Source organism: Canis lupus, chromosome 10, assembly GCF_011100685.1.
Source record: "Canis lupus familiaris isolate Mischka breed German Shepherd chromosome 10, alternate assembly UU_Cfam_GSD_1.0, whole genome shotgun sequence".
NCBI classification, from domain to species: domain Eukaryota; kingdom Metazoa; phylum Chordata; class Mammalia; order Carnivora; family Canidae; genus Canis; species Canis lupus.
In genome coordinates this window covers 24769424-24797230 of record NC_049231.1, presented here as the reverse complement: position 1 = coordinate 24797230, position 27807 = coordinate 24769424, and the positions used below count along the sequence as shown (strand labels likewise).

The 27807-nt window shown below is 53.2% G+C and overlaps 1 protein-coding gene and 1 long non-coding RNA gene across 4 annotated transcripts; one reads left to right on the top strand and one right to left on the bottom strand.

Annotated features, from left to right (window-relative positions):
* The first annotated feature begins 722 nt into the window (after nt 1–722).
* LOC102154557 lies at nt 723–5722 on the top strand. The gene is made up of 3 exons (XR_005365552.1): nt 723–1274; nt 1883–2052; nt 5313–5722. It is a non-coding gene; the product is annotated as an uncharacterized LOC102154557 (long non-coding RNA).
* A 4796-nt stretch (nt 5723–10518) lies between these two features.
* TOB2 (transducer of ERBB2, 2) lies at nt 10519–22682 on the bottom strand. 3 transcript variants are annotated; one of them, XM_038550430.1, is made up of 2 exons: nt 22664–22682; nt 10519–14511 (listed from the first exon to the last, which is right to left on the bottom strand). In XM_038550430.1, the coding sequence occupies exon 2, from the start codon at nt 14412–14414 to the stop codon at nt 13404–13406; it is 1011 nt and encodes a 336-aa protein (XP_038406358.1). In that variant the 5' UTR covers nt 14415–14511; nt 22664–22682; the 3' UTR covers nt 10519–13403. The 3 variants fall into 3 exon arrangements, with proteins under 3 accessions (XP_038406358.1, XP_038406357.1, XP_038406356.1); XM_038550429.1 differs by lacking the exon at nt 22664–22682 and adding an exon at nt 21399–21818; XM_038550428.1 differs by lacking the exon at nt 22664–22682 and adding an exon at nt 21403–21817.
* Between the last annotated feature and the right edge of the window lie 5125 nt (nt 22683–27807).

The window sequence follows — 27807 nt, the reverse complement described above, 5'->3', positions numbered from 1 at the left end:
GGCCTCCTGAGCGCAGCACGGAAGCCCAAGATGATCCCTGACCCGGGGCAAAGCAGCAGAGCCAGGGCCACGGAGCAGGGAATGGGGGCGACCTCGGGTGGTGGCTGCCTGCGGCCTTTCCTCCACTTCCCGGGGGGGAGGCGAGCAGGCCCTAAGCCAGGGGCTTCGGCGAGGGGCTCCCTCAGCCCCCTGCCCCCCCGGGGACCCCGGCGGCCGGCACCTGCAGCACACCGTGTGCGTGCGGGCCCCCAGGCCGGCCCCGCCGCCGCCTCGCGTCAGAGCCGTCTGCTGGGGAGCCAGACGCGGATATAAATAACAGCGAGGCCAGGCCGGATGAAGTAAGTGCGAGCGGAGGGAGGCAGGAGCCGCCGGGGAGCGGGGGAGGCCGACGCGCGCGGCGGGGAAGGGGCGGCGCGGGCCCGGGTGACCTTGGCGCAGGAGGGGGCGGGGCCCCGGCCCGGAGGGTGCCGTCGCGCAGCGGGCGGGGGCGCAGGGGGTCCGCGGGCCCGGAGCCGGCTCCGAGCCCGCCCCGTCCGCTCGCGCCCGCGCCCGCGCCCCCCGCCCCGGCCCCGCGGCTTGGCTAGAGCCGGGGGCGCCGCGCGGCTGCGGGAGGGCGGCGCCGCCGGGCCTTGCTAGGAGGGCCGCCCCCATTGGCTGCCCGCGCCGCCCCGCCCCCGTTACGTAACCCCCGCCCCCCGCTCCCCCGCCCCCGCCGCCGCTGGGGCTCGGGGGCCCGGAAAGGAGAGGCCCCGGTCCCTCCCTGGGCGCGGTCCTGCGTGGCTCAGCACGCTCCGCTGCTGCTGAACGCCCAGGGGAAACTGAGGCGGCTCCCTGACGGGGCCCCGCGACCGGGGCCCCGCGGGGATGGGGTGACCGCGCTGGCTAGGAAGGATCCCTGGGCTTACAGGGGAGCCCAGACTGTGATGGGAGCCCCAGAACGGCCGCGGGGCCGCGGGTCACGGCCTGCTCCTCCGCGCGAAGGGCCCCTCGATGACCAGGACCGGAGGGGCCCCGGGGTCCCCTGCGCCCGGAGCCTTCCAGAGCTCCCGCCCCTCTCCCTGCCCGTGCCTGGGCCACAGTCTGTCATGAATTCTAAAGTCAGGCAGTGACCCCCGCTGGTGACTGGTTCCTCCCCCTGCCCCATGGTGACCTTGGCCAGACTTTGCCTCTCAGAGCCTCAGTATCCCCACCTGTAAACTCGGACTGCTGGTGGGCACTTCTCGTGTTGCAGGGAAGAAGCGGGGCGTGTCAGCACCTGCTGAGGACTTAGGGAGGTAACTGTGACCTGTTCTAATTCTCCCCTAATGCCCTCCCAGGATCTGGCACCGTGCAGGACCCGAGCCTAGCCTTGGGTCCCTGTGGACCTTGGTCTCTGCGCAGGGAGCACATGGCCCAGGCCTGCCTTGTGGCCTGGCCAGCAGCTGTGGGCAGGGCTGGTCCTGGAGGGCCTAGTACCTTCTAAGAGCAGATTTGGGGGTACCCCGGGTGGCTCAGTGGTTTAGCGCCGCCTTCAGCCCAGGGCCTGATTCTGGAGACCCGGGATCCAGCTCCACATTGGGCTCCCTGCATGGAGCCTGCTTCTCCCTCTGCCTGTGTCTCTGTCTCTGTCTCTCTCTCTAATAAATAAATAAAATCTTAAAAAAAAAAAAAAAAAAAAAAGCAGATTTGGGGATAAGAGAAGTATCTGCCCAAGCCTTCTGTGTGCTGCTCAGACTCGATGGGAGCCTCAGTCCCTTCATCTACAAAACTGGGAAGATCAACCCCCCCTCCTTCCCCTCCTCCCCAGCCTCTACCAGGATAAGAGGAAAGGCTGTTATCCCTGCTCCCAGTTATTGGACCTAGACTGAGTCCAGGACTTTCTGTTCATTTCACCCTCCAACAGGTGAGAATTGGTGTCCTGTTACGATTGAGGAAACCAAGAGGTGGAGTAACTCCTCCAGCTAGGGCAACCAACCATCCTGGTTTGCCTTGGACTGAGGGGTTTCCTGGGACACAGTACCTTCATTGGGAAAACTGGGCGTCACGCTACCTCCAGGACACACACCTCACAAGGTACAGTATCTGAGTCCAAAGTCTGGCAGCCCCTCTCCAGGCTGTATTTCCCTCTATTAATATTTGCTAAATGAATGAATACATCGCTCCCCACAACTGTCCCTCACCTTGGCTTATATGTCTGGATACAGTTTGGACTCTGCCAGAAATGTCCTGTGGCAAGTGAGCATGGTCTCTGGGTTCAGCTGCTGGGTTTCTAGGACTCCTCCCTCAGGCCCTCCCTGGCTCAACTCCACCTGAGGGAATCCCCTGGGGTCTGCCCATCGGGCTCTTGCGCTTTTTCCTATAGGGGTGGGGAGCCACCTGCCCCTAATATCAGCTGTGCCACTTTGCTGAAGCTCAGTGTTCTCGCTTAGAAAATGAGGAAGATAAAACCTGCCTTCAGGTTGCTGCCGGGATTCAGGGAAATGTAGGCAAAGTTCCTGGCACACAGGAGGCCCTCAATACATAGACGTTACCATTGCCTTATTAACGTGGCCATTAGAGCCCACTACTACGTCAGGCACCTCCTCTGTGAGGGTTAACTATCTTAAATGCCCCCCGTGCCTTCAAACCCAGAGAAGTAGGTGCCATATTTCAGGTGAAGATCGGAGTTTCAGAGAGGTTGTGAGGTGCCTAAGGTCATGGTGGTACGGCGCAGGGCCAGCACTTGCAGGGCACTTACTCTTGTAGAGCATTGCTCAAGGGAGGGCAGCTGGGAGCCATATGGGGAAACTAAGGCAGACATTAGGGAAGGGATCGCTGAGGCCCTCATAGGGCGCCAGGTCCCCTCGTCTCCCTCCCAGACAAGCTGCTCCTCTCTTTGCCCAAGGTGGCAGGTCAGGTTGTGCGAACAAGCCCTTTGCTCAGGCCAGGCTGCTCCCCGCCCCCAGTCGGCCGGCTGCCCGTACCCTCTGCCAGCTACTGTTCCCTGTCGGCCAGCCAAGCTGTGAAGCAGTCCAGGACATTGTGTCCAGAGAACGGGCCAAGCAGGCCCCCCTACCGGTGGCCGATGACCTCCAGCCCTGCCCCTCTGGGCGTCAGGCCAGCCTGGCCTGTCCCATCCCCTCCGTCACAAGCAGGAGGCCGGAGCTGTCCTCCCAGAGGCCAGGAGCGCGCCTCACCCCCTCCTGCCTCCCTGCGAGCCCTGCTCATGAGGGTGCCCCTCCTGCAACCCCTGCCCTCTCCCCAGAAGGCAACCCTGATTCTGGACAGGGTGGGCTCCCTAGGGTGCCTGTGAGGAGAAGCCAGCTGGGCTTCTGAGAAACCTGTTTTCCTGCCCCGGGCGTATCTACCCTGCCTGTCCCCAAATGCAGCTGAGCCAAGGTGAGAGGCCCCCTTGGGCAGGGAGCTGGCCGTGGGGGGGCTCCGTGCCCTCGTGAGCCGGGCTCAACCCTGTTCCACACCATATGGCCCAGGGAGCTGTAGAGAGGGCCCCAGATTCTGGCATGGCCACACCACCCAGCTGAGGCTACACATGAGACATGGGGACCCCCCCTGGACCGCTTCCCTCACTCCCCCCACCTCGTGTTCCTGCCTGGTCGCCGTATTGTTTCCCTGAAGTTATTTCTGTGCATGGCTTTCATTTATGTATCAGGTTTATTACCGCTCTTGCCTCCGAGGACGGGGGTCCTGGGAGGGCAGGGACCGTGTTGTCCTTGTTCCATCTCCAGTACCGAGAACACAGGGCTTTGCACATAGTAGGGCAACGTGTATTTGTGGAATGGACCATCAAGTATGGGCTGTGCCTTCTAGTCACCACGATCAAAATACTGAATTTTCCCATCACCCCCAAGTTTCCTTGTTCCCATTTTTAATCCCTTTCTCCTGTCTCTTTCCCTCCTCCTCTCCTGTCCCAGGCAGCTACTAATCTGCTTTTTGTCACTACGTGATTAGTTAGCATTTTCTAGAATCATCTGTAAATGGATTCAAATCATATATATATATATATATATTTTTGTCAGACTTTCACTCATTTTAATATTTTGAGGTTCATTCGTGTTTGTTGCATGTGTCAGAAGCTCATTTCTTTTTATTGTTGTGGAGTATTCCATAGTATGTTATAGTGGAACTTGTTCAACTGTTCACCCCTTAAAGGACTTTTGTGTTGTTTCCCATCTGGGGCTAACACATAAAGGTGCTATGAGCATTGTGTACAAGTCTTGGTATGGACATTCATTTTCTTTCTTTCTTTCTTTCTTTCTTTCTTTCTTTCTTTCTTTCTTTCTTTCTTTCTTTCTTTCTTTCTTTCTTTCTTTCTTTCTTTCTTCTTTCTTCCTCCCTCCCTCCCTCCCTCCCTTCCTTCCTTCCTTCCTTCCTTCCTTCCTTCCTCTTAAAGATTTTGTTTATTTCAGAGAGAGAAAGCACGAGTGGAGGGGAGCAGCAGAGGGAGAAGGAGAAGTAGACTCCCTGCTGAGCAGGGAGCCCAACACAAGGCTCGATCTCAGGATCCCAGGATCATGACCTGAGCTAAAGGCAGACCCTTAACCAACTAAGCCAGACCCTTAACCACCCAGGCGCCCTGATTTCCTTTTCTTATGAGCAAATAATTAGGAACAGAATGGCTGGATCCCATTGTAGGTTATGTGTTTAACTTCCAAAGACTCTTCCAAATTATTCTACAAAATGGTTGTAACATTTTGCATTCCCACCAGCAGTGTATGAAAGTTACTAATTCCTCCTTATCTTTGTTAACACTTGGTATTGTCAATCTTTTAAATTTTAGCTGCTTTAATAGGTGTGTTTATTGTGGTGTTAGTTTGCATTTTTCTTTTTTTAAAAGACTTTGTTGGGATCCCTGGGTGGCGCAGCGGTTTGGCGCCTGCCTTTGGCCCAGGGCACGATCCTGGAGACCCAGGATCGAATCCCACATCGGGCTCCCGGTGCATGGAGCCTGCTTCTCCCTCTGCCTGTGTCTCTGCCTCTCTCTCTCTCTCTCTCTCTGTGACTATCATAAATAAATAAAAATTTAAAAAAAAGACTTTATTTATTCATAAGAGACACAGAGACCGAGAAGCAGAGACACAGGCAGAAGGAGAAGCAGACTCTGCAGGGAGCCCGATGTGGGACTTGATCTCAGAACTCTGGGATCATGCCCTGAGCCAAAGACAGATGCTCAACCACTGAGCCACCCAGGTGTCCCAATTTGCATTTTTCTAATGACTGATGATGAGCAGTTTTTCATGCGCTCATTTACCATTTCCATATCTGTTTTTTAAGATATTTATTTATTTATTTATTTATTTATTTATTTATTTATTTATTTATTTATTTATTTATAGAAAGAAGGAGAGTGGGGGAAGGACAGAGAAAATCTTAAGCAGATGCCAAGCCAAGCATGGAGCCTGACATGGGGCTTGATCCCATAACCCTCAGATCACAGCCCTACCTGAAATCGGGTTGGTCACCCCAATTGACTGAACTACCCAGGCATTCCCATTCATGTATCTTCTTTGTGAAGTGTCTGTTCAGATCTTTTGCCCAGTTTTGTATTGTGTTGTTTGTTCTCTTATAATTGAGGGGTGTTTTGTTTTGTTTTCTAGATGTAATTGACCTATAACATATTAGTTTCAGGTGTATGACATAATGATTTGATATTTGTGTATATTGCAAAATGATATAATTGAGTTTTGAAAGTTCTTTATAGGTTCTGTATAAAACACTTTTATCAGAGGCATATAATTTGCAAATATTTTCTTCCAGTTTCTCCCAGTGGCTTGTCTTTTTATTCTCTTACCAGTGTCTAAGGGTACTTTTTAAAAAAATATTTTATTATTTTTTTTTATTTTAAGGATTTATTTATTTATTCATGAGAGACACAGAGAGAGAGGCAGAGACACAGGCAGAGGGAGAAGCAGGCTCCATGCAGGGAGCCCGACATAGGACTCAATCCCAGGTCTCCAGGATCAAGCCCTGGGCTGAAGGTGGTGCTAAACTACTGAGCCACCCAGGCTACCCTTTTTTTTAAAAAAATAAAGTTCAGATTATCAGTTTTTTCTTTTATGGATTATTTTTTGGGAGTCAGATCTAAGAACTCTTTGCCTAACTCAAGATCACAATGATTTTCTCTTCTGTTTTCTTTTAGAAGTTGTTAGTTTTAGTTTTATATTTCTGCCTTTGGGATATCTCTGTGGCTCCTTGAAGGGCACCGTCTGCACTGGCTGTGCCCATGGCTGCACCCCTCACCCCTCCACTCCTGAGTCTCAATCCTCTGCTGGCCTCCCTGCTGACTGCCTGGAGCCCCCCAAGGCTCAGTCCGGGTGTCATCTTACCAGCCCATGCTGGAGCACTCGGCCTGTGTTCTGTGCCTGAACTCCTGGCTCACAAGCTCAGTCAGCCCTCTGCAGAGCCCTCCTGGGCTGGGTGGGAGCCTCACTCTGGGCACTCATGTCTCCCTGCACTTTTTTCTGTCATGGACCCGATCAAGGTGTTGAAGTCATAATGACCTGGGTCTAGTTTCCATCACCAGACGTATCCTTCACTTCCTCTGGCCCACGCTCTGGGCCGCTGTGTCCAGCTCAGGGCCTGGCTCAAAGGAGGGGTTCTGGGAAGATTCGTTGATTGTGTGAGGGAACTGTCTCTGCCAGCCAGACATGGGGCAGCCTGGGGGTGAGAGACTTAAGCCTCACAACTAAGATAAAATCCTATGATGTGGCCCCGAGGCTGTCTTTGAGCCAATCTGGGGCTTTTTGCTCTTGTTTCCTGGTGGCCTTCTCTTTTCCTAAGCAGACCATGTTTGTTCCCGTCTTGCCCTTGCAGCAAGCTGCTCGCTCTGCTACTTCTCCTGTAATTCAGGTCATCGATGGAGAGCCGCCTCCTTGGGAAGGCCCCTTCTTCCCTGACCAATCTAAAGGAGCCACTTGGTCACTAGCTACCATCACTGGTTGTGACTGTCTTCACGGCCCATCTTCATGGCCCATCCTCACTGTCTGACATTTTCTCATTTATTCGTGGTTAATAGCACATCGTCTTTAGGGGAGCAGGGATTTTTTTCCTGTTGTTCACCCTTATTTCCCACATGCCTGGAACAGTGTCCAGCATTTATGGGGGACTCCGTGCTGTATGATGTCCGTTAAGTGTTGAGTAGAGTGGGCGGGGGGTGGGGGTGACTGGGTGACAGGCACTGAGGTGGGCACTTGACAGGATGAGCACTGGGTGTTATTCTATATGTTGGCAAATTGAACACCAATAAAAAATAAATTTATAAAAATAAAAAAAAATTTTTTTAAAGTGTTGAGTAGAGCCAGACAGGGCACAGCTAGCCAGAGGACCCAGCTGTCCCAGTGGGTGGGCCAGGCCTCTTCTTCTCCACAGTCCTCCTCACTCAGCCCTGCCACAGCCCAGCAGTCTTCTGATCAGGGCCTCATGCCTTGGGCAGGGGGTGAGGAGGTCTCTGCCAGGACTCATGTGGTCCTGCCCAGGACTTAGCCCATCACTCTTCCCTCCCCTCCCTGGGAAAGGTGCTACAGCTCAGGACCCTCATCAGGTCTTGGGAGTCACCGAGACAGGAAGAGGTATTGGCCCAGGGATTGGTCTAGCTGGCCAGGGGCCCAGCCCCGCTATGCCTTGTGGTACAAGTGGGACAGGTGTCAAGAGAGAAGAGAAGTTTTCAAGGTTATACAGAAAGTTAGCAGCTGTGAGGACCAAGAGCCCACTTCTCTTGCTGGCAGTGAAATCCCCCAAACTAAAAACCAGGGATCAGTAGGTTCCTATTGCCCAGGGGCTTGGAGACTTCTTGGCTGGTTCCAGCCTGTCCTTAGGCCCTGCCCAGGCATGACTTGGCCCAACTGGCCAGGCCCAAGGGAAGGAGGGAGGAGGGTGAGAGTGTGCTCCTCTGCCCCTGACTCACTCAGCGGGAGGTGGCAGCGGGGAGGACCAGACAGAGGCATCCCCTTGGCCTATGGGTGGGCCCTGACTCAGGCAGACAGTGACCAAGGGAGCAGGGCCCTCCTGCTGCCATGACTCACACCCACCCACCCATCTGTTCTCCAGAGAGAAACTCCCAGGAGGTTTCAGGACGCAGGTCAAGACTGAAGGCTGGGCCTCTGGAGAGAACAAGTGGCAGTTAGCATACTTTATAGTATGGGGTGGAGGGCATTGCTGGGGACGAGCGGCCTCCCACCCTGGCAGAGGGGAGGGCAGGGGCCGGCCTCGTCTCTGCTCCAAGGATGGAGTTTCCTTTTGTGCCCCAGCCTGGTCCTGCTGCTGGAGGGCTTGGGTTTCGGCCTGTTTGCTGATGATGTAAGGGAGCCTCCGGGATGGGCTGGCCTGTGGTGGTTGAGATGGGACGGTAATGGCCCTGGTGAAGAAAGTGAGACACTTGTTTACTCTGGGCCGGCTGCAGTGTGAGGCATTTTTCACTTGTTATTTCATTTCATTTTCACAACGAGCATAATTATTATCCGCATTTTATTTATTTTTAAAGATTTTGTTTATTTATTTGGAAGAGCGAGAGATAGCAAGCACAGGCGGGGGCACAGGGGGAGGGAGCAGCAGACCCTGCCCTGTGCTGGGAGCCCAACGCGGGGCTCTGCTCGATCTCCCGACCCTGAGATCATGACCTGAGCAGAAACCAAGAGTAGGATGCATAACTGACTGAGCCGCCCAGGCAGCCCTATTATCCCCATTTTAGAAGTGAGGGAAATGAGGCTTCAGAGGAGGTGAAGTGGTTTGCCTGCGGTCCCCCAGGGGAGCAGCAGGGGTGGGCCTGGAAGCCAGGGATTCTGAGGGGCTAGAGCAGTCTCTTCCCTCATGGTTCCCCGGGGAGAGGCCTGGCCTTGAATCTCTCCTTCCTGGCGAACGTGTGGTTTCTGTGCCTCCTGCTCCCTGGGCTCTCAGGCCCCCTGTGCACACCTGTCCGGTGACGGCTCCCTCACCTGCGCTCCCACGGCAGACCGAGGGTGTTCAGGGGTTTGTCAAGTGAATAAATGAGACTTTTCCCCCTGGGGAGCTCTCTGAGTCTACCAGAATGCTCTTTCTTCCTCTGGGATAAGGCCGGGGACCCAGGCAGCTCTTTACCCCCGAACTCCCACTACACCACTTCAGAGCCAGTGAGCATTTAGTGAATAAAGGAAAACATTAACGTATGAACAAATCATTTCTGTGCCTGTGCTGTGGAGAATTTGGGGTTTGTTCCAAGCCTTTCGGCCAGAAGGGCTGACTGGGAAGGTGGTCTCGGCGCTGAGCTGGGGCTCCCCCAGGCCCTGCCAGCTCTCAGGCACATGTGCAGGGAGTGTCAGTGGGTGACTCCGGGCATCTGTTGTGGCAGGACCTGTGCTAGGTATTTGTTAGCACAAGTAGGAGTTGGGTGTGCTAGGAGCCCTGGGTCCCACAGGTAGGCGGGCAGCCTGCACACAGGGTCACAGGGACAGGCTGGGCTCCTCCCTGGCAGGACAGAGGAAAGTGAGAGCCCTGGCAGTGGCCTTATGTTGGTCAGGCAGAGGCCTGGGCCTTGGTGGGGAAGTGGCCCACAGAGGGGCCAGCCGTCGGGAGCTCCTGGGACCCTGTGCAGAGGGTGGAGGTCTGGCCTGAGAGCTTCTAGGCCTAGTTCATGCTCGGATGGGGAGGGATCAGCGTTGGCCTGTTTGGGAAGTGAGGGGCCTGAGTAGACTCCATCCCACTGAGGCCCCAGAAGAGCCTCCTGCCCCCCACCCCCACCCCATCCCAGCCTGGAGGTGGCAAGGTCAGCCCTCCCACTCCCCTTGGAGGGCGTCACTCTTCTACAGGTTACCACCTCTCTATAGACATGGAAACGTCACACACAAAACCTCAGCTTCCCGTTACCAGTCCTGTGGACCCAGCAGGGAATCCACCTGGGAGCCCCGTTCGCAGCTGTACGGTGGAGACAACACCTGTACCACCACGTTGCTGTGAGGGCAATTAGCTTCACTGACTTACTGGCTGCGGGGGCCTTCGAGGCTGAGGGTCCCCGTCGGGCTGAAGGTATGCCAGGAGCTGACCCTGCGGTGGGCAGCACCGCCCGCTCAGCTCTTCCCACCCCCAGGCTCAGGCAGCTCGGGAATGGCCTGGCCTGGGGCCTGGAGAAGGGCGAGTCCGAGTGCCAGGTCTTTGACGGAACCTGCCTTGGATGGGCTCCTCTCATCCTCGCCCACTTGAGCGAAGCCCTGTGAGGTAGGCAAATCTCTGTCATGGAGACCAGGCGGGAGGTCCCTCCCTCGGCCTCCCAGGAATAGGCCATTCCAGAAGAAGCCACTAAGTTATCCTGTTCTCAAGGCTCTGCTTCCAGTACTGGCTCCATGACCCATCAGCAGAGGGAGCTTGGGCAGTTCCCAGCCTTGGGGAGCCTGCTTCCGGTGTGGAAAAGAACCCCCGGAAGTGGGAACTCTGTGTCTTGTGTTGATGTGGTAGGTGGTGAACCTCAGGCACCCCGAGTCAGGTGAGGAGGACCAACAGGGGCTGGGTTCCTCCCTTTCTCTCCATCCTAAAAGGGGCCCCCCAAATGAAACAAGCCAGGAGCAAGCAGCAGGCTATTATATATCATGCTTTTAATACAAACTTAAAAAAATCTGGAACAATATAAACTGTACAGATTTGATCAATCTTTTTGTTTTGTTTTTAAACTAAATCTCTAAACACACCAATGTCCCATTCCAAAATATTGCACAACATTCTGAATACAAAACGCTCGATTGTATTCCTCCTTCACTAAAGAAAACAAGTTCATTACCCTGCTCCCCCAAGCTCCTCTCCACGTTGCCTCAATGCCCTCCTTCCCATCCCGAGGGGTCAACTAGAGAATCTATAGCTCACTGCATTGAGAAAAATACATCATTCTGGACTAAAAGTTTACATTCTTTACAAGATGATCCACCTTTTTTGATTTGTTCCTGGGAAAGAGGGGCAGACAGAGAGGATGGGGAAAGGGGAGAAATAGGTTTAATTCTCCTCTTTTTTTATTTTAAAGTTTGTTTTTCCTGAAAAAATATCTGTTTCTCTCCTCTTTTTAAGAAAAAATCTTGAAAAGAAAAAAATTACGTTTTTTACGTTAGAAATATACATATATTATATATACCTCTTACATTTTACAAATGTAGCAAATTATTCAATACAAACGGACACCAAAAAATGTAAAAAATAAAAAAAAAAGTTCTCCTACGAAACCAGGTAAATTAGTGCAGGTTTTTGTTTTTGTTTCCTTAAAAAAAATAAAATTGAAGCAAAAATGCCTAGATTTGAGACGAGACAGACTGAACTGGGCCCAAGAGCCCAGCCCTGGAGTCATGCTCCGGAACATACATTTTTTCTTCGTATTTCAAAAGACACTAAGGGGTTGGTCTCCCCTCTCCCTAGATGTGGCGAGAACAAGCCGACCGGGGGGCGGGTACCTGTGTATGTGAGTGCAGGGGAAAGGGGCCGGGAGAGGACATAAATAAGGCAGCATCCAACCTTTCCCAGAGAGCAGCCATCTGCCTGGGCCTGTCACTGTGCGGGAGTGGAGGGCTCGGAGAGGGTAGGGCCCAGACTGGGCTGGCCCCTGAGAAATCTAGGGGACAGATGATCCTGGGCTGAGGAGCCGGAGCATTGCCCCGTTGGGGGAGGTAGAGCTGGTGCCCATTGCAGGGAGGAGGCTGGCAGTGTCTGTCTGGGCCGGACCCACTGCCACGGCGGTTGCCCCACTTGGGGTCACAGGAGGGTGGGGTGGGGGTGCCAAGGGCTTTGGTACTTTCCGGTGATGGGGGCCCTGATGCCATGTGGCCCACCAGCCAAAGCATCATGGCATGGAAGCTGGCTCACTAGGGTCAGGTGGGAGAGACAACTTCTCTTCCGGCAGAGACAGGGGCCGGGGCTCTCCTGTAGTCCACACGCGCCACCTGCCATGGCCACCTGCCTGTCCAGCCCTGCCACCTGCCTGAGACCACCCCTCACAGCATCAAGGCCCAGTGGGATTGGGTCGGGCAGTGAGAGGGGACAGCAAGGGGTACCAAGAAGTTCTCAAGCAGGCAGGGGCAGAAACAGACTAAAAGAACATCTACAACCAAAGACTGATAAGTCTCAATTCAAGGCTCAGGACTGCGCACTCTAGGCACTGACTCCAAACTCCCACCCCCCAGGGTGCTCAGGTGAGCGGCTCCTCACCCTGGGTTAAGGTCACAATGAAACGGGAGGATCTGAGTCCAGGGACTCCTCTTAGGCATCGGGGGGCCGGTAGGCTGGTATTCCCTTAGCCCCTCACAGCTACCCCCCATCCCCCCTTTTTTGGTCAAAAACAAAAGTGCAGATCCCTCCACAGTCTGGAAACCAGTTCCTTCTGCAGTATTTTCCCCTGGGAGTGTCTTAGGCTCAGCCGCAGTCTCACCCCAACACATGACCCACCCTACAAAAGGACTGACGACCCTCCCAGGCCCATTCCCCAACCTCCTACATAAAATAAGCACTTGCTGCAACCTGGAATCATGTTGGGGGGTGGGGAGGGTTTACATGGCTTGGAATCCTTTAAAACAGGACAGCAAACCACGCACACGCACGCGCACACACACGCACCCACACCTGCCCCACCTCCTTACCCACAACCTCAGGCCCAGGGAAGAAGGGGCTGCAGGAGAGGCCACATGTCAATGGCTGGGTCTCTGGGGCCATGATGAGAGTCTGGGCCAGGTGGGGGTGGTGGCGTGGGGCTACATGACAGAGATGAAAGCAATTCCACTAGACCAAGTGCTAACCTCCCTGGAGTCACAGACATCAGCTCTAGCGGGAGGGTATCAAGTAGCCAGTCAGCAGCTCCCCACGTGGCTCAGGCCTGAGAGGGAGTGGGGGGCTGGGGTCAAACCTATTCGGGTGGCAGGGCCCAAGGTGGCCTGCTGAGGTTGGATGGCTTTGAGTGAAAGCTTAGCTGAATGTCAGGGGCAGTGACATGGGGGGCAGCCTCTCCCTGCTCTGGGCAGGGTCAGGCCCCAACTGCGGCTCTTCCTTCCCTGTGAGCTTGGACACACCAATCCTATAAAACCAGGTGTGAAGGAGGGAGGGAGAAAGGGAGGGAGCAGGGAGCAGCAATTCACATCTGGACCATTCTTAGCACAGGAAGCCACTAATTAAAGATGTTATATAGAAAACTACATGTAAAAAAAAAAAAAAAGAAAGAAAGAAAAGAAAAAAAAAAGAAAAAATATAAAACCCAAACCAACCAAATAAATCAGAGGCAGGCAGGAAAACAGCAGGGGGTTGAGTTAAACACGACTTGGTGCTTCAGGAGCCCCCTCCCACTCCATGCCTGGGCTGGATCTTTTTTTCTAGAAGCCAGAGTGAGAAGACTGGAAATCTTTTTGTGTATTTTTCTTTTCCTCTTTTTTTGGACTTTCTTTTCCTTTCTCTTTTCTGTGGTATTAGGCGCTCCTGGCCCGGTGGCAGGTGGGTGGTCAGTTGGCCAGCACGACAGGCTGGAAGGGCTGGCTGGGATACTGCATGGTGTTCAGGTTGTAGCTGAGGCCTTCCACGAAGGGCGTCTTCTCCAGGAAGAGGCTGTTGGCGCCGCCTCCAAAGACCTGGGCCACGTCGAAGCTGTTGCTGTTGCACGGGCCTGCCCCGCTGCCCCCGCCATCGGCGCCGTCAAAGAAGAGGCTGGGAGAGCCCCCGCCGTTGTACACGAACTCCTTGGCATTGGGTGAGAGCTGAGACTGAGGGGCCGGGTTGGCCGCGATGAAGTTCAGCGAGTGCAGAGACAGAGAGAGGCTCTTGTGCTTCAGCAGGTTGTTGGTGGGGGAGCGGGCCAGGCGGGGCTGCTGTTGGGGAGGCTGTGGGCCCCCGGCTCCCCCACCAGCCACTGCCCCGCTACTTGCCGCCCCACCCCCCTTCTTCATCTTGGTGGAGCCAAACTTGGTGGCAGCAAAGGAGGCGGTGGTGAAGGTGATGGGCTGGGCAGAGCGGGGGATGAAGGTGGGGCTGGGCGACTGGCCAAAGGACGGCGACGGGGAGTTGGACAGGGAGCTGTCCTGGCTGCCGATGGGCACGAAGACCTGGGCGTCAGGGTTGAAACTGCTCTTGAACTCCTTGTCCAGCTCCGGGGCAACACAGCCCTCACTGTCATCCAGGTACAGCACTTTCACTGCCCCCTTCTCACCGATCTGGTAGGACACTTCGAAAGGATCAATCCAGACGCTCAGCTCCTCGGGTACGTTGGCCCGCACATCCTCCACGGCCAGGCCACTGCGCTTGGCGGCCAGCTCCACCACTGGGTCCACGATCTCCCCGATGTGCACACAGCGGAAGCCAGAGCCCTTCAGTGGCCTGTCTGGGTACCAGTGGCCTTCATATTTCTTTTTCAAGAGCCGCTCAAGCTCCTCCCCAAACAGGTCTGCCCGGCGCCTGGGCAACTTGTTGTACAAGTAGGAGATGATAAAGTTCAGGGCCACTTTGATCTCTAGCTGCATGGTCCTTTCCTGGGCGGACAATCAGCTCAGGGCACGTGTACAGGCCACAGGCAGTGGCAGGTGATGTATGGTAGGCAGCCTCGGGCTCCAGACAGCTCTGAGAAAGGAGAACAAAGAGTATCATGAGCAGATATGCAGAAAGTGGGGGTGGGGGTGGGGGGCAGGGGATCAATGGCAAAGGATAGAGAAGCACCAACTTTAGATCACATAGACTCGGGCAGCCTGGATGGCTCAGCGGTTTAGCGCCGCCTTCGGTCCAGGCTGTGATCCTGGAGTCCTGGGATCAAGTCCCATATGTTGGGCTCCCTGCACGGAGCCTGCTTCTCCCTCTGCCTGTGTCTCTGCCCCTCTCTCTGTCTCTCATGAATAAATAAATAAATTCTTTAAAAAACAAAAAAAGATCACATAGACTCAAGGCCCCTTTTCTGCTCCACTGGGGACCAGCTTAATTGTGTGACTGAGGGCCAGCCACTTATTTCTGCACCTTAGTTTCATCAGGAACATAAGGCTATCATGGAGAGTAAGTTAGCTCAAGGATGTAAACTGTCTCACACTGAACCTGCTATTTAGAAGGCACTTGATAAAATGAGCTATTGTTTTTCAAGTAATTCTAAAGAAACAGGAGTGCTGTGGTTTCCACTATTTTGAGAATCCAAGTCACTATATGACTGCTATAAAAAAAAAGAAATCAAGCCCCTAATTCAGCTGGGAAGGCTCTTGCTAACTTATCTTCGTAACATCTTGGTGAAGTCGTGCTCCCAAACTGTCACAGGCTGAGATATAAGTTTAAAATCCTTAGTTTTTTTCCTTAAATGGAAAGGGATACAGATTACCGAACAGGAAGCAGCACCGCCAACTTTTTACTTTTTACTGGCTTGGACTGCAGTCACATCTAATTTGTCATCCTGGGCTCCCTGGGTGTACATGCTTTCTCCCTCACCCTGGGTTTGCAGAACTGATACAACACCACCACACTGTAACCAAAGGGAGCACCTCCATCCAGCACGCCTCCAAGAATAAAGACAAGAAAATGATCCCCAAGAAGTCAAGACCTGTCACAACCAGAGGCGTGGGCCAACAACGGACCGCTGACCAGGGGCTGTCTCAGGGAAGCAGAGGAAATGAACGGAGACAAGGCCCTAGATGCCAAAAAATCCTTAAGAGCAGCACGAGTGTGGCCTGAGGGACTCTAGCTTTTGGCTAGAGTGTAGGTGATGAGGGTGGCAAAGAGACGAAATTTTCCATCACCCTGCAGCCTCCAGCTGGGGACCCATCATCACTCAGTCTCCTGGGGACTGTCTGACCACCTGTCCTTGGCACCAGATCAGATTTATCAAGTGCTTGGAGATCCCTGGAGAGGAGACAGCCCAAGATAAACACTCAGATTGTTATTTTGGGATTCTCTCACAGCCAGCTCCCACAGAGGTCAAAAAGGTTTACTCCTGAGGTCTGGGCCAGACTCATGTCTCAGGAAGATGATCAGTAAAGTCCTGAGAGCCAGTGATCCTATTCTCCTCACTTTTTCCAAAAGAGCAGCTCCAGGGTCATGCGGTGGGAAAACTGAAAAAGGACCCTCTTCGCGGGTTGGCAGGGCCAGAACAGGTACCAGCCAGGCCTCTGGATGGAAATGTGCTGCTGAGTTCAGCAGAGACAAGACTAATCCATGGTCCATCAGGGGCATCTTCTGCCCTACTATAGATCTGGGGCTGGGTTTTGATTAAAATCCCTTCTGGGTCCAGCATAGAATATGTAGGTGTTAATTCTAGGCTTGGGGATCTTGAGTTTTCTGGACACTTGCCTCAACTCATTTCCTTATCATTCTCAGGACTGGGGCCACGGCTCATAGGGGTATTTTTAGGACTGGATCCTCCCTCTCTGAGGTGATTATCAGAGAAGAAGCATTGGGTCAATATGGAGCATCATAGGACACTGGCTAGGTCCAGTCCCACCCTCATTTCAGGTTTGAGCAGAGGGTCACATGGGGGGTCAAGAGGTGCTGGGAGCACAGACAGGTCAATTCAAGGTTTAAAGAAGGGAGGAAAAGGTAAAGATAGGGGGCTTTCTGTTTATAAGGATTGGACTCATCATTAGATGCAAGACTAGCTACCAGGGCTGAAGGCCTTCCCCAAGAGTGGAAGTCTATAAGGGCCATGACAGTCCACCAGAGCTGTCCAACATGGAGATTAAAAAGTTATGAAGAAAGTTGGCACTGGTTCCCAAGGATGGGCCTGGAGTTAAAGACAATGTTTCCAAAGTGTTTTTGAAAAGTAAAATAGCTGAGTGAAGTAAGTCAGTCGGAGAAGGACAAACATTATATGTTCTCATTCATTTGGGGAATATAAATAATAGTGAAAGGGAATATAAGGGAAGGGAGAAGAAATGTGTGGGAAATATCAGAAAGGGAGACAGAACATAAAGACTGCTAACTCTGGGAAACGAACTAGGGGTGGTAGAAGGGGAGGAGGGCGGGGGGTGGGAGTGAATGGGTGACGGGCACTGGGGGTTATTCTGTATGTTAGTAAATTGAACACCAATAAAAAAAAAAAAAAGACCCAGGAAAAAGAAAAAAAAAAAAAAGTAAAATAAACTTAAATATGACATGAGGGACGCCTGGGTGGCTCCAGCAGTTGAGTGTTTGCCTTTGGCTCAGGGTGTGATCCCGGAAATCCCAGCATAGAGTTCCACATCGGGCTCCCTGCATGGAGCCTGCTTCTCTTCCCTCTGCTTATGTCTCGTCCTCTCTCTGTGCATCTCTCATGAATAAGTAAAAACAATAAAATAAAATAAAAAATTTAAAGTTAATTAATTAAAAAATAAAGACATGACACTTCCCCAAAGCACCACATGGCCTCTTGGTATAAGAATCAGACCAAGGGGCTCCTACACCTTTCTAGGCCTCCTCAAACTTTGCTGCATATGCGACTTCCAAGTTAACCTCCCCTCAACAGTTTAGCTTCAAAATGGGAGCATTTTTTTTATTTATCAATTTTTAATTTTTTTAAACATTTTTTAAAACAGATTTTATTTATTTATTCATAGAGACACAGAGTGAGAGAGAGGCAGAGACACAGGCAGAGGGAGAAGCAGGCTCCATGCAGGGAGCCCAATGTGGGACTCGATCCTGGGTCTCTAGGATCACACCTCAGGCTGCAGGCGGCGCTAAACCACTGCGCCACACGGGGGCTGCCCCTCAATTTTTTAATTTAAATTTTACTTAGTTAACATACAATGTAATATTGGTTTCAGAGTGGAATTCAGTGATTCATCACTTACAAACAACACCCAGTGCTCATCACAAGTGCCCTGCTTCATCTCCATCACCCATCTAGCCCATGCCCTACCCACCTCCCTCCATCAACCCTCAGTTCGTTCTCTCTTGTTAAGAGTCTCTCTCTCTCTCTCTCTCTCTTTTTTTTCCCCCGTTAAGAGTCTCTTATGGCTTGTTTCCCTCTCTCCTTTTTATCTTTTCAAAATGGGAGCATTTTAAATGCAGGCCAAAGTCATTGGGAAATAAGCCTCCTACCCCAAAATACAATAGAACCACTGTCATCAGCCCTGCCTAGCTAACCATTTTCTGCAGCATAAGCAACTAAAGCTGCACACCAATTTATACCTCAATGATGCTGCCACACAAATAAGGAAGTATATAATGCCATCTTTGCCTCTTTAATTGGAGAACAGGCTGGGCCAGATGGCTGTGGGGTGGAACCTTTCAAAAATGCTGGACAACCAGAATGAGATTTTCTGCTCTATCAGCTCAGGCTCTAATTTTGACTTCAAGAAGCTTATGGAACAGAGGATTAAAGCATTGGTGCTGTCTTGTCTTGAACTAAAGAGAGGAGACTCAGATGAGTCTGTTCTTTTTTTTTTTTTTTTTAAGGCTATGGACAAATTCTAGGCTTATACATAAAATATTCATAGTATTTGGTAAGATTAGAAAGCTTAGTAGTAACTACTCTTCAATACAAGGAACAAGTAGATTTGAGTTAAAGAGGAAAGAGAGAACTCTGAGTTCTTCTCCAACCCTGACTCAGGTGCAAAAAGCCAGAAAGGTGGCAAAAACGTAAAAACAAAACCAACCCCCTTGAACACCAAACAAAGCTAAGTATTTAACAATAGCAACATCTACCTTTTGTCGACATATTAAAAAGTTGCAAATGTGAGAGTAAATTCTGTCCAATTTCTTTCAGAATTGAATACTCCTTCGCTTGTTTATTTCCAACAGCAAAATTAATGTGGGATTCAGATCCTCTGTGCTGACTTGTGGTGGGTTTTATTTTTTAACATATTTTATTTATTTATTCATGAGAGACACAGAGACATCGGCAGAGGGAGAAGCAGGCTCCTCACAGGGAGCCCGATGCTGGACACGATCGCCAGACCCCGGGATCACGCACTGAGCCAAAGGCAGACGCTCAACCGCTGAGCCACCCAGGCCTCCCCTGACTACTGTTTTAAAGAGTGTTTAAGAGAAGGACAAAAATGGGGTAAGAAAGGTGGCTGCTGTAGTCAACGATATGGTAATGGGGTTTCCAGAAAGAACTTATGACTAAACTGAGAAGGAAGGATCTTAAGAAAAGCAACTATGTTTTAAAGGGGAAAAAGGAGGGATGATGGTGAGGGAACTTCTCGGATCTCCAAACTACAAGTATCTGTAACAATATCCAGGCACCCCAAGCCTTAACATCCAAATGGTCCTACGACCAAGCACTATCAGATTCAGTGAGTCTGGAAGGAGGAGTCGGGGAGGAGGGGTCCTCAATTCTGACAAGGCCAGCAGGTGCCACAATCTGGATCCCAGGGAGTGAGACCCAGGCTCAGTGGGACCACCCGGCCCCACCACGCCAATCTGAGGCAGCCACCCAGGCCCGCAGGTATGGTTGAAGGGCTTCCCGGACTTGTGCCGATGCACCGCAACACCCCGCCCAGAGTCTCCACCATCTGCCTCAAACATGGACTGTGCAAGCCCAACTCTTCCGAGGAAGAGGGCCCTTTCTGGGGCACTCGATTCCTGTAAAGCCAGGAAGACTTCACTGAACTCCAACGTAGGCAGGCAGCGAAGGCGCGCTCTGCACTCTGGGAATTGTAGTCCTCAGACACCTTACAGTTAGGTTGGAGCAAGTGACCTACTTTCTCTGCACACTACACTTCCCTGAGTGCTTTGCGAAGGTTTAGCCAGCGAATCGCGCATGCCCCGTAAGGGGAGCTGGCCGAGGTCCGGAGAACCAAGGAAAAGTTTCCGATGCACATGCGCGCTGTGGTGGACGCCCCCCCCCCCGCCCACCGCCTAATACATTTTATATAAATTTACCCATAAGGCCTACACCCCGTATCGTACCACCCCCCACGGGTTTCACGTCTTGGTCTCAAGAAAGGCTGAACTTCGCTCCCCACCCCACCTTCCACTTCACGGCCTCCCTTGACTGTTCAATTAAGGATTTCCTTCTAATGAGTTTTTTTCTGGGTGAACGCGGTGGGGTGGGACAGATAAAGGTCACACATCCCCCCGCCGTCCCCCCCTCCCCCCCCGCCGCTTAATCTGTATTCCTTGGGCTGAGTGGTCTCCGTCTGGAGTTGCTGTAGGGACGGGTGAATTCAAAGAGGGAAAAAAGAAAAAAGCCTTTTCACTTAATGCCCAGCGGGCTCCGGTCCAGCACCCCCAAGCCAGAAAAGGCAGGAACGAAACCCAGTTCTCCCGTCCTCTCAGCCAAAGAAATTCCCAGTTAAGCTGCGGGGAGGGGCCGGGCCGAAAATCAGAAGGCCCAAAGCCAGCAGGGCCCAAGCCTCACCCCTCTTCTAATCCAAGTCGAGTAACTAGACCCAGCTAGGGAAATGAGAAAAGGTTCCCGGCAAGGAAGGAAAACCGTACATCTGACACCCGAACAACATATTCTAATACTTGAAATTGTTTGTGAGTCTCCTCCCATTGCAAGGCCTGCTCTATGACCAGACTTACCAGATCCTCGGCAAAGCTCCCCTACACGGTGTTAAACCTCCCTAATCCTTCCTCCCACACAAGCTTCTTTCCCCCACTGCTTAAGAGGGGGTGGGGGCAGGCGCCCAAGAAAGCAATGAGCGTTTTTCCGCTGGAAAATCAAAGATGAGGGACTCAGTCCCAGGGTAGGGTGTATAGGAAGGAGAAAGAGAAAGGTTAGACACGGAGCAGGCACCCGAGACCCCCTCCGCTGGCCCAGGCTGAAGCCTGCTGTGTAGGGTTCTGGTTCCTCTGCGGGGTGGGAGAAGGCCTGCCAGCTGCCCCTCCTCCCCTCCGTCTCTGGTCAAGGGCACAGTCCATCCTCTGGGCAGGAGGTGAACCAGCTCAGAAGTAGGGCTCTTCCTCCCAGGCATCTCACTGGGACCAACCCGAGTCCATTCACTGGTGTTGCTGTAAAGGTACTCCCCCCACCACCACCCCCAGCACGGTTTTCCCTTAAAACACTACAGAGAATAAAGAGCTCAAGCCAAAATGGTAAATTCTGGTTGAGGGGCCAGAGGACAGTCACCAATGACCGGTCCAAAAGGGGATGTCTACCTTCTATCCCTCAGCTCCACGGGGCCAGAAATAAACCCTATTATTACCACCCCCTTCCCCGCACACGGGAAAAGCAGCAGAATAACAAGACCTGGATCCCCTTACTTCTTCCTCTGATTTATTTAATGGCGTGGAAGTTATGGGCTTTTTTGGGGGGGCGGGGGGACAAGGAAAAATCTAGCGAGTCTCTACGTTATGAAGAACTGAGGGAGGCGGAGAGGGGAGGAAATGCACCCCACCCAGGAGGCCACACTCAGAACACGGAGAGGAGCGGGGCACCGGGGAAAAGGGGGGGGTCCACAGGGGAGGTGGAAGGGGAAAGGGAAATGTTGGCCAGTCCTGCGAGGGGGTGCACGACAGCAGCGCGCTGCGTCCAGCAAAGCGGAGAGCAGGAGCGGGACGGGGTGGGGGAAGGCGTCTCAGGGCCCCCCGCCCGCACGCCCCCCACTCACTCACTCGGGTCTCCGCGGTGGCGGGGCGGTCTGCCGGCCGCAGCGCGACTTCTCCCTCCAGGGTGGTCCCGGGCGCGGGGCGGAGGTCGCTGTTCCTTCCTTCCTGGGCGCCGCCGGGCCGGAGGCTGATGGGTTCTTTTCTTCGTTGAGGGTTGGTGGGGGGGGCAAGTGAGGGAGTTTGGGGCTCGGACTCTCAATAATAATTCTTACAGCTTTTTGGAGGTCAGGCTCGGCGGAGGGGGGATGGAAGGCGGGCGGGCCGGCCGGCGGCGACGGCGCGGGGATGTCTGGCCGGGGGGCGGCTCGTGTCGCGGGGCGGAGGACGGGCCGGGCTCTGGCCAGCGGGCGGTCCTGCCCTTCGGGCCCCGCGTCGCCCGAGTCACTCGCTTCTCTCCGGCGACGACCCGCACCTTCCCGCGCCCGGGCCCGAAGTGAGCAAAGTCAATGAAAAGTTTCACCCTTAGCAACCCTGCGCACGGATCCGGCTTCCCCACCCCTGCGTGATGCGTCCCTCCGCCCTGCAGGGGCGGGGCCGGGCGCCGGGCCGGGACTACTTCCCAGCCCGCCCGGCGGCTTAACCCCTCGGGCCGCGCGGCCAGCGACTCCGGGCGCGCCCAGGGGTGCCCTGCCGTCCCGTGGCCGGCCTCTGCTCGCCCCATCCCGGCTCACACGCCGATGAGGCCGCCTTTAGCCGGTCTAGTGCTGCCTGCTCCCCCGCATCGCAGCGCCGTGCCACCCTGATTTCCTTCAGGCCCCCCACTCCGAAAGCGTGCTCATTGGGCACAGGGTCTCCCCAGGGAGACAGCGAGCTCCGGGCGCGCAGGGGCCCGGGCTGGAACCGGGTGGTTCACCTTAGACGTGGGGACGCACGGACGTCGCGGGGAGGCACCCCCCCCCCCGCCCGCGGCCTGGCCCTGCACCTGCCCCAGGGCCGACGGTTCGTCCGGTCGCCCGGCCTGGTCCGCCAGGCCACCCTGGCGAGTCCCTCCGGGTCTGGGCGTCGGGCTGTCCGACCACCCCCACGGCTCGCACACCCCGGCACCGCCCCTGGCAGGAGGGGGGAGTTGGGGGGCAGCGCGAGCTTTGGAAACGTTTCGCTCCTTTATTAACTCGGGTTGGCTCGAGTCTCCCGAGCGCGCCGTGCCTCCGCCGGGGAAACCGGGGCCCAGGCACGCTGGGCGGGAGGAAGAGGAGGCGACAAGGAGAAGGGAGAAGGAGCCCAGCGCCACAAAGTCCTCCCAGGTGCCGCCTCTGGCCCCCATTACCTGGCGGCCCGAGAGGCCAGCGCCGGCTCTGCGCAGGCGCGCCCCCGGGCCGCCCCGGGCGGGGCTCAGCCCTTCTCCGGTCCAACCGTGTGCTCTCCCCGCGGGCGACCCCCGTACGGGACACTAGACAGAGTGACATTGCTTCTAGGGAGAGCCCCCCGCCGGCGGTCGTGGCGCCTGCCCGTGCCAGGGGCGCAGGGCTCACGCACCCGACGGTCCGTGGGGCTGCAGCCCGAGGCTCGCCGGCCCTGGACGGGGCGCCCCAGGCCCGCGCGCTCGGCCGCTTTGTGACTGCGGGGCGCGGGGAGGCGGGTAGGGAGGCCTGTGCCCAGGTGAGGTCACAGGCAGACCGGGCTGCCGGACCCCCGGCAGCTTGCCGTTAGGTGTTCCGTCCAGTAGTCCATTCTCCAGATCGCTCCCCAACCCCCGACCTTTATTCCCATTCCAGACGGTTCCAGGCCATCGGCAGTCGCCGAACCCACGTGGGGTGGCGAAATCCGAAAGTTTCCAGCTACGAACAGTTTGCATTTGTTTATTCCTTGATTACTTTTTTTTTTTTCCTGGCAAGGGCAGAGAGCAACGGTAGCGTGGGGGTTTTGAAGCACTTTCCTTGACTGCAGCAGAAAAACCCCGGACTGGAGGGCAAACTCCAAGGGGACAGGGAGGCGGGAGGGAGCTGGATCCCGAAGTCCCCCATCCCCCACACGCTGAACGCTTCAGCCCCTGGGGCACCTCCAGGGACTACTTGCCTCGTGCGTCAGCCGGTGGCAGAGCGTCACATATGCGCCCCCCGCCCCCCCGCGCCCCGCTTGCCCCACTCCACTCCTCCCATTTTTCCTCCCCCTCTACCTCCCCCCACCCCTCCCCATCTCTTCCCACTCCTCCCTCGTTGTCCCTTAGCGTCTTCCACGCGAGCAGTGAGAGCCGGCCGAGCCACCGGGTCCCAGAGCACTGGAGAGCTAAAAATATACCCGGAGCGCTAGCAACAGCCTTCCCGTTGGTCGGGGAGCGGGGACAGGCGGCTTCTGATTGGGTTTCCATCCAACCGCTAGGATTGAGAGTGGGGGCCAAAAGCCCAGGCGCCGGGCTCTTGGGAAGAGTGTGCGTTTGCGCAATGGGGCTTTGCAAGGGATGCTGGTATTTGAAGTCATTTATTCGAGGCAGCCATGGGTTTGAATCCCGATGGTGTCCACCAACTGTGTTATCTTGATTTAATGGCAACAAATCTCTTTACATCATCAAACCTGCTTTCTTGTTCTTAACATGGAGATAGTGTGAGGATTAAATATGATACCGTAATGTAAAGCCTGGCTCAAATAGTTGGTATTTTTTTTTTAAAGATTTTATTTATTTATTCATGAGAGATACCGAAAGAGTGACAGAGAGAGAGAGAGAAAGAGAGAAAGAGGCAGAGACACAGCCAGAGGGAGAAGCAGGCTCCATGCAGAGAGCCTGATGTGGGACTCGATCCCAGGTCTCCAGGATCACACTCTGGGCTGAAGGCAGCGCTAAACTGCTGAGCCACCTGGGCTGCCCTAGTTGGTATCTTTTTAAAAAGATTTTATTATTTTTTAAAATATTTTATTGATTTATTCATGAGAGAGAGAGGCAGGGACACAGGCAGAGGGAGAAGCAGGCTCCTTGCAGGGAGCCCGATGTGGGACTCGATCCTGGGAATCCAGGATAATGCCCCGAGCCAAAGCAGGCGCTCAACTACTGAGCCATCCAGACGTCCCCTTTTATTTTTTATTTATTCATGAGAGACACACACAGAGAGGCAGAGACATAGAAGGTGAAGCAGGTTCCTCGCAGGGAGCCCGATGCGGGACTTGATTCCTCGACCCCGGGATCACCCCTGAGCTGAAGGCAGATGCTCAACTGCTGAGCCACCCAAGTGTCCCCAAAAGTTGGTATCCTTGATGTATAGATGACTTCAGGCCAAATTGCATCCTACATATCCTGTGCACAGTTCGGTGTGTGTTCCCCAACAAGAAGCATTACTATGCAGAATGATGAGAAAGGTTGGGGTGAGCTGAAATGAATTCTCCTAGGGCATCTCAGGAAGGAGGGATGGAGTCCATAGAAGTAGATAAAGGGTAGACATCTCCTACCATTTAGTGCAGCCTGAGAGGGCACACCCCATCCCTGGACAGAAGGCGCTGGATTTCTGCGGGTTGGTGCTTTTGTTCTCATCTCCCCTGCAGTGCTAGAAACACACCAGGCCTGAGCAACTTAACTAAAACAAAATTAAGAAATCCAGCCTCCTTGGCAGTTGGCAAAGGGTTGGCATATAAATAAGAAGGGATTAAATAGAGGAGCAAAAGGTAATCAGCATTCTTAACTGCTGATGCCTCCATTTGTCTTGTGGGGAGGAGGAGGCGAGGACTTCTCAGTGTGTGATTTCATCTTGCCAGGGCTTAATCGAGAGCTTAATTCCCACTCAAGCATTCCACAGGCCCCTCCCATTTCAAATAATCGTATGTTGAAAGGTACACACCATGTTTTCAAGATGGTGAACTTCAGAAGCAACTCCCCTGTCTGAGAATAAGCAAGTTATACCAGATGTGTTGTTGCCTTGACAAGTCAGGCTGGTAATAATTAACCACAATTAACTCTCAGGGGTGAGTCACTCTCATATACACATGCTAGGATGAAACATTTTGCAGTTACTTTTATGTTATCTAAGAAAATAGTTCCTCAATTTGATTTTTCAGATCGACTGCTCCAGCTGGGCAGGAGCAAACATAACCCCAACAACACTGGCTTTGGAGAAGTGGTTGGATGCAGGGCAAATGCTATTTATTCACCACCAACGATGTGACCAAACAAACCTCACTAAAGGTTTGCTAAGACACTGAAACTGCAGTGTTCAAAGAAAGTAACATTTTAGCCTTGGTGGTAGGAGGCCACTTGGGGGTGGAGTTGATGAGCAACCAAATAACTGTGAAAGATGGGATTTGGAGTCCCCCCTCCCTTTTTAAAGATTTTATTTATTTATTCATGAGAGACACAGAGAGAGGCAGAGACACAGGCAGAGGGAGAAGCAGGCCCCATGCAGGGAGCCCGATGTGGGACTTGATCCCGGATCCCTAGGATCACGCCTTGGGCTGAAGGCAGCGCTAAACCACTGAGCCACCCGGGCTGCCCTGGAGTCCTTTTTTTAAGGCACAAAAATTTCAGTCAAGGCAAATCATCTTTCACCGTTATGCCTAGCTTCAAACTACTACTAAAGAGCACAGGTCAGAATAGAGTGACATCGTTTTTCTGAAATTTAGTTCCGTGTGATTCCCTGTGTTTTTTTGTTTTCTTTTTATTTCCAGTTAACATACTGGTTAATTAAAGATTTTATTTATTTGAGAGAGAGAGGAGGAATATGGGGGAGGGGTTGAGAGAGAGAATGCCAAGCAAACTGCGCTCAGCAGCATAACCTCAGCTGAAATCAAGAGTTGGGGGATCCCTGGGTGGCGCAGCGGTTTGGCGCCTGCCTTTGGCCCAGGGCGCGATCCTGGAGACCCGGGATCGAATCCCACATCGGGCTCTCGGTGCATGGAGCCTGCTTCTCCCACTGCCTGTGTCTCTGCCTCTCTCTCTCTCTCTCTCTGTGTGACTATCATAAATAAATAAAAATTAAAAAAAAAAAAAAAAAAAAGAGTTGGCCACTCAACCCAGCCACCCAGATGCCCCTAATTTTCTTAATTTAGAAGCTGCTAATTGCCAGGTCAAGGTCCACATCTGGTGTATTGTCCTGGTGTATACTGACACGTTTAAAATGAGTTGACATTTAAAAGTTGGCAGATTGCACAAAGATATTTTAATTTGCTTCGCCTCCTAAATTCAAAGGATCTGGGCATTCAAGCTGACATTTGTCTGTAGTTGAATGGCAGCTGCCTCCTTTAGGTAGAGTCTATACTCTTGGGTTCCTGAAGTCCTCACCACTCTCTCTCTATTGCACCCGAGGCACTGAAAACAAGGGTCACACTTATCACCCTGTTTAGGCTATTCTTAATACCTCTCTTTTCTTCAACAACTATATTGCACATTCAGACTCTTGAATTTGTGACCCATTTTTCAGTTTAATGTAATAAATAAGTGATTGCCCCTCAGTGGAGGGAGAGGCAAAAGGAGTTCAAGGATCTTACCCAGTTTATTGTTGTTAAAATCGGGCTTGTGATTTTTTTTTTTTAAGATTTTATTTATTTACTCATGAGTCACAGGGAGAGAGAGACGCAAAGACACAGGCAGAGGGAGAAGCAGGCTCCACGCAGGGAGCCTGACGCGGGACTGGATCCCAGGTCTCCAGGATCAGGCCCTGGGCTGAAGGCGGCACTAAATTGCTGAGCCACCCGGGCTGCCCCTTGTGATTTTTTCTTTAATATTTTATTTATTCATGAGAGATACAGAGAGGCAGAGACACAGGCAGAGGGAGAAGCAGGCTCCACGCAGGGAGCCGGACGTGGGACTCAATCTTGGAACTCCAGGATGTCTTGAGGTGAAGGCTCAGCTGCTGAGCCACCCAGGCGTCCCACGGCTTGTGATTCAATATCCATCAGTGGGTTCATAAAATCATTTGGCTTAGTGGATTTCAGATGAATTTTAGAATAGAATGGAATAAAGTGAAAATATCGGAGTGTTTACATTGTAAGCATTGTTCCACAAAACTTGTTTCTGTTAAATGTGTGTACTAGGCTTGAATAGTCCAAGTAGGAGAGATTCTTGTGGGGTATGATGTATCTGGAAGCATTTGTGAGATATCAGGAACGTAGAAGGAAGAGGTACCCAGTTGGCTGGCTCATGTGACTGTGGAAGGCTATTTCGAACAAAGGAAATAGCCAAGAAGACAAAGTATGTGCCAGTAATGTCCCTTTAATTGCCTGATGCAGAGACAGAAGTGAATGAAGGAAAATCTTGGAGGTAAGGGAGAAGGAACCATTTTGAGGACCTTCCATGCCAGGACTTAAATATCCATGAAAAAATAGGAACCTACTATGAAAGAACTGCCATTTATGTAAAGACTTCCCCACGGGCAGACCCGGTGGCGCAGCGGTTTAGTGCGGCCTGCAGCATGGGGTGTGATCCTGGAGACCCAGGATAGAGTCCCCTGTCGTGCGCCCTGCATGGAGCCTGCTTCTCCCTCTGCCTGTGTC

Excerpts from the sequence above, each read along its gene's own strand:
- TOB2 (XM_038550430.1), bottom strand. The coding sequence starts at position 14,414 with ATGCAGCTAGAGATCAAAGTGGCCCTGAACTTTATCATCTCCTACTTG.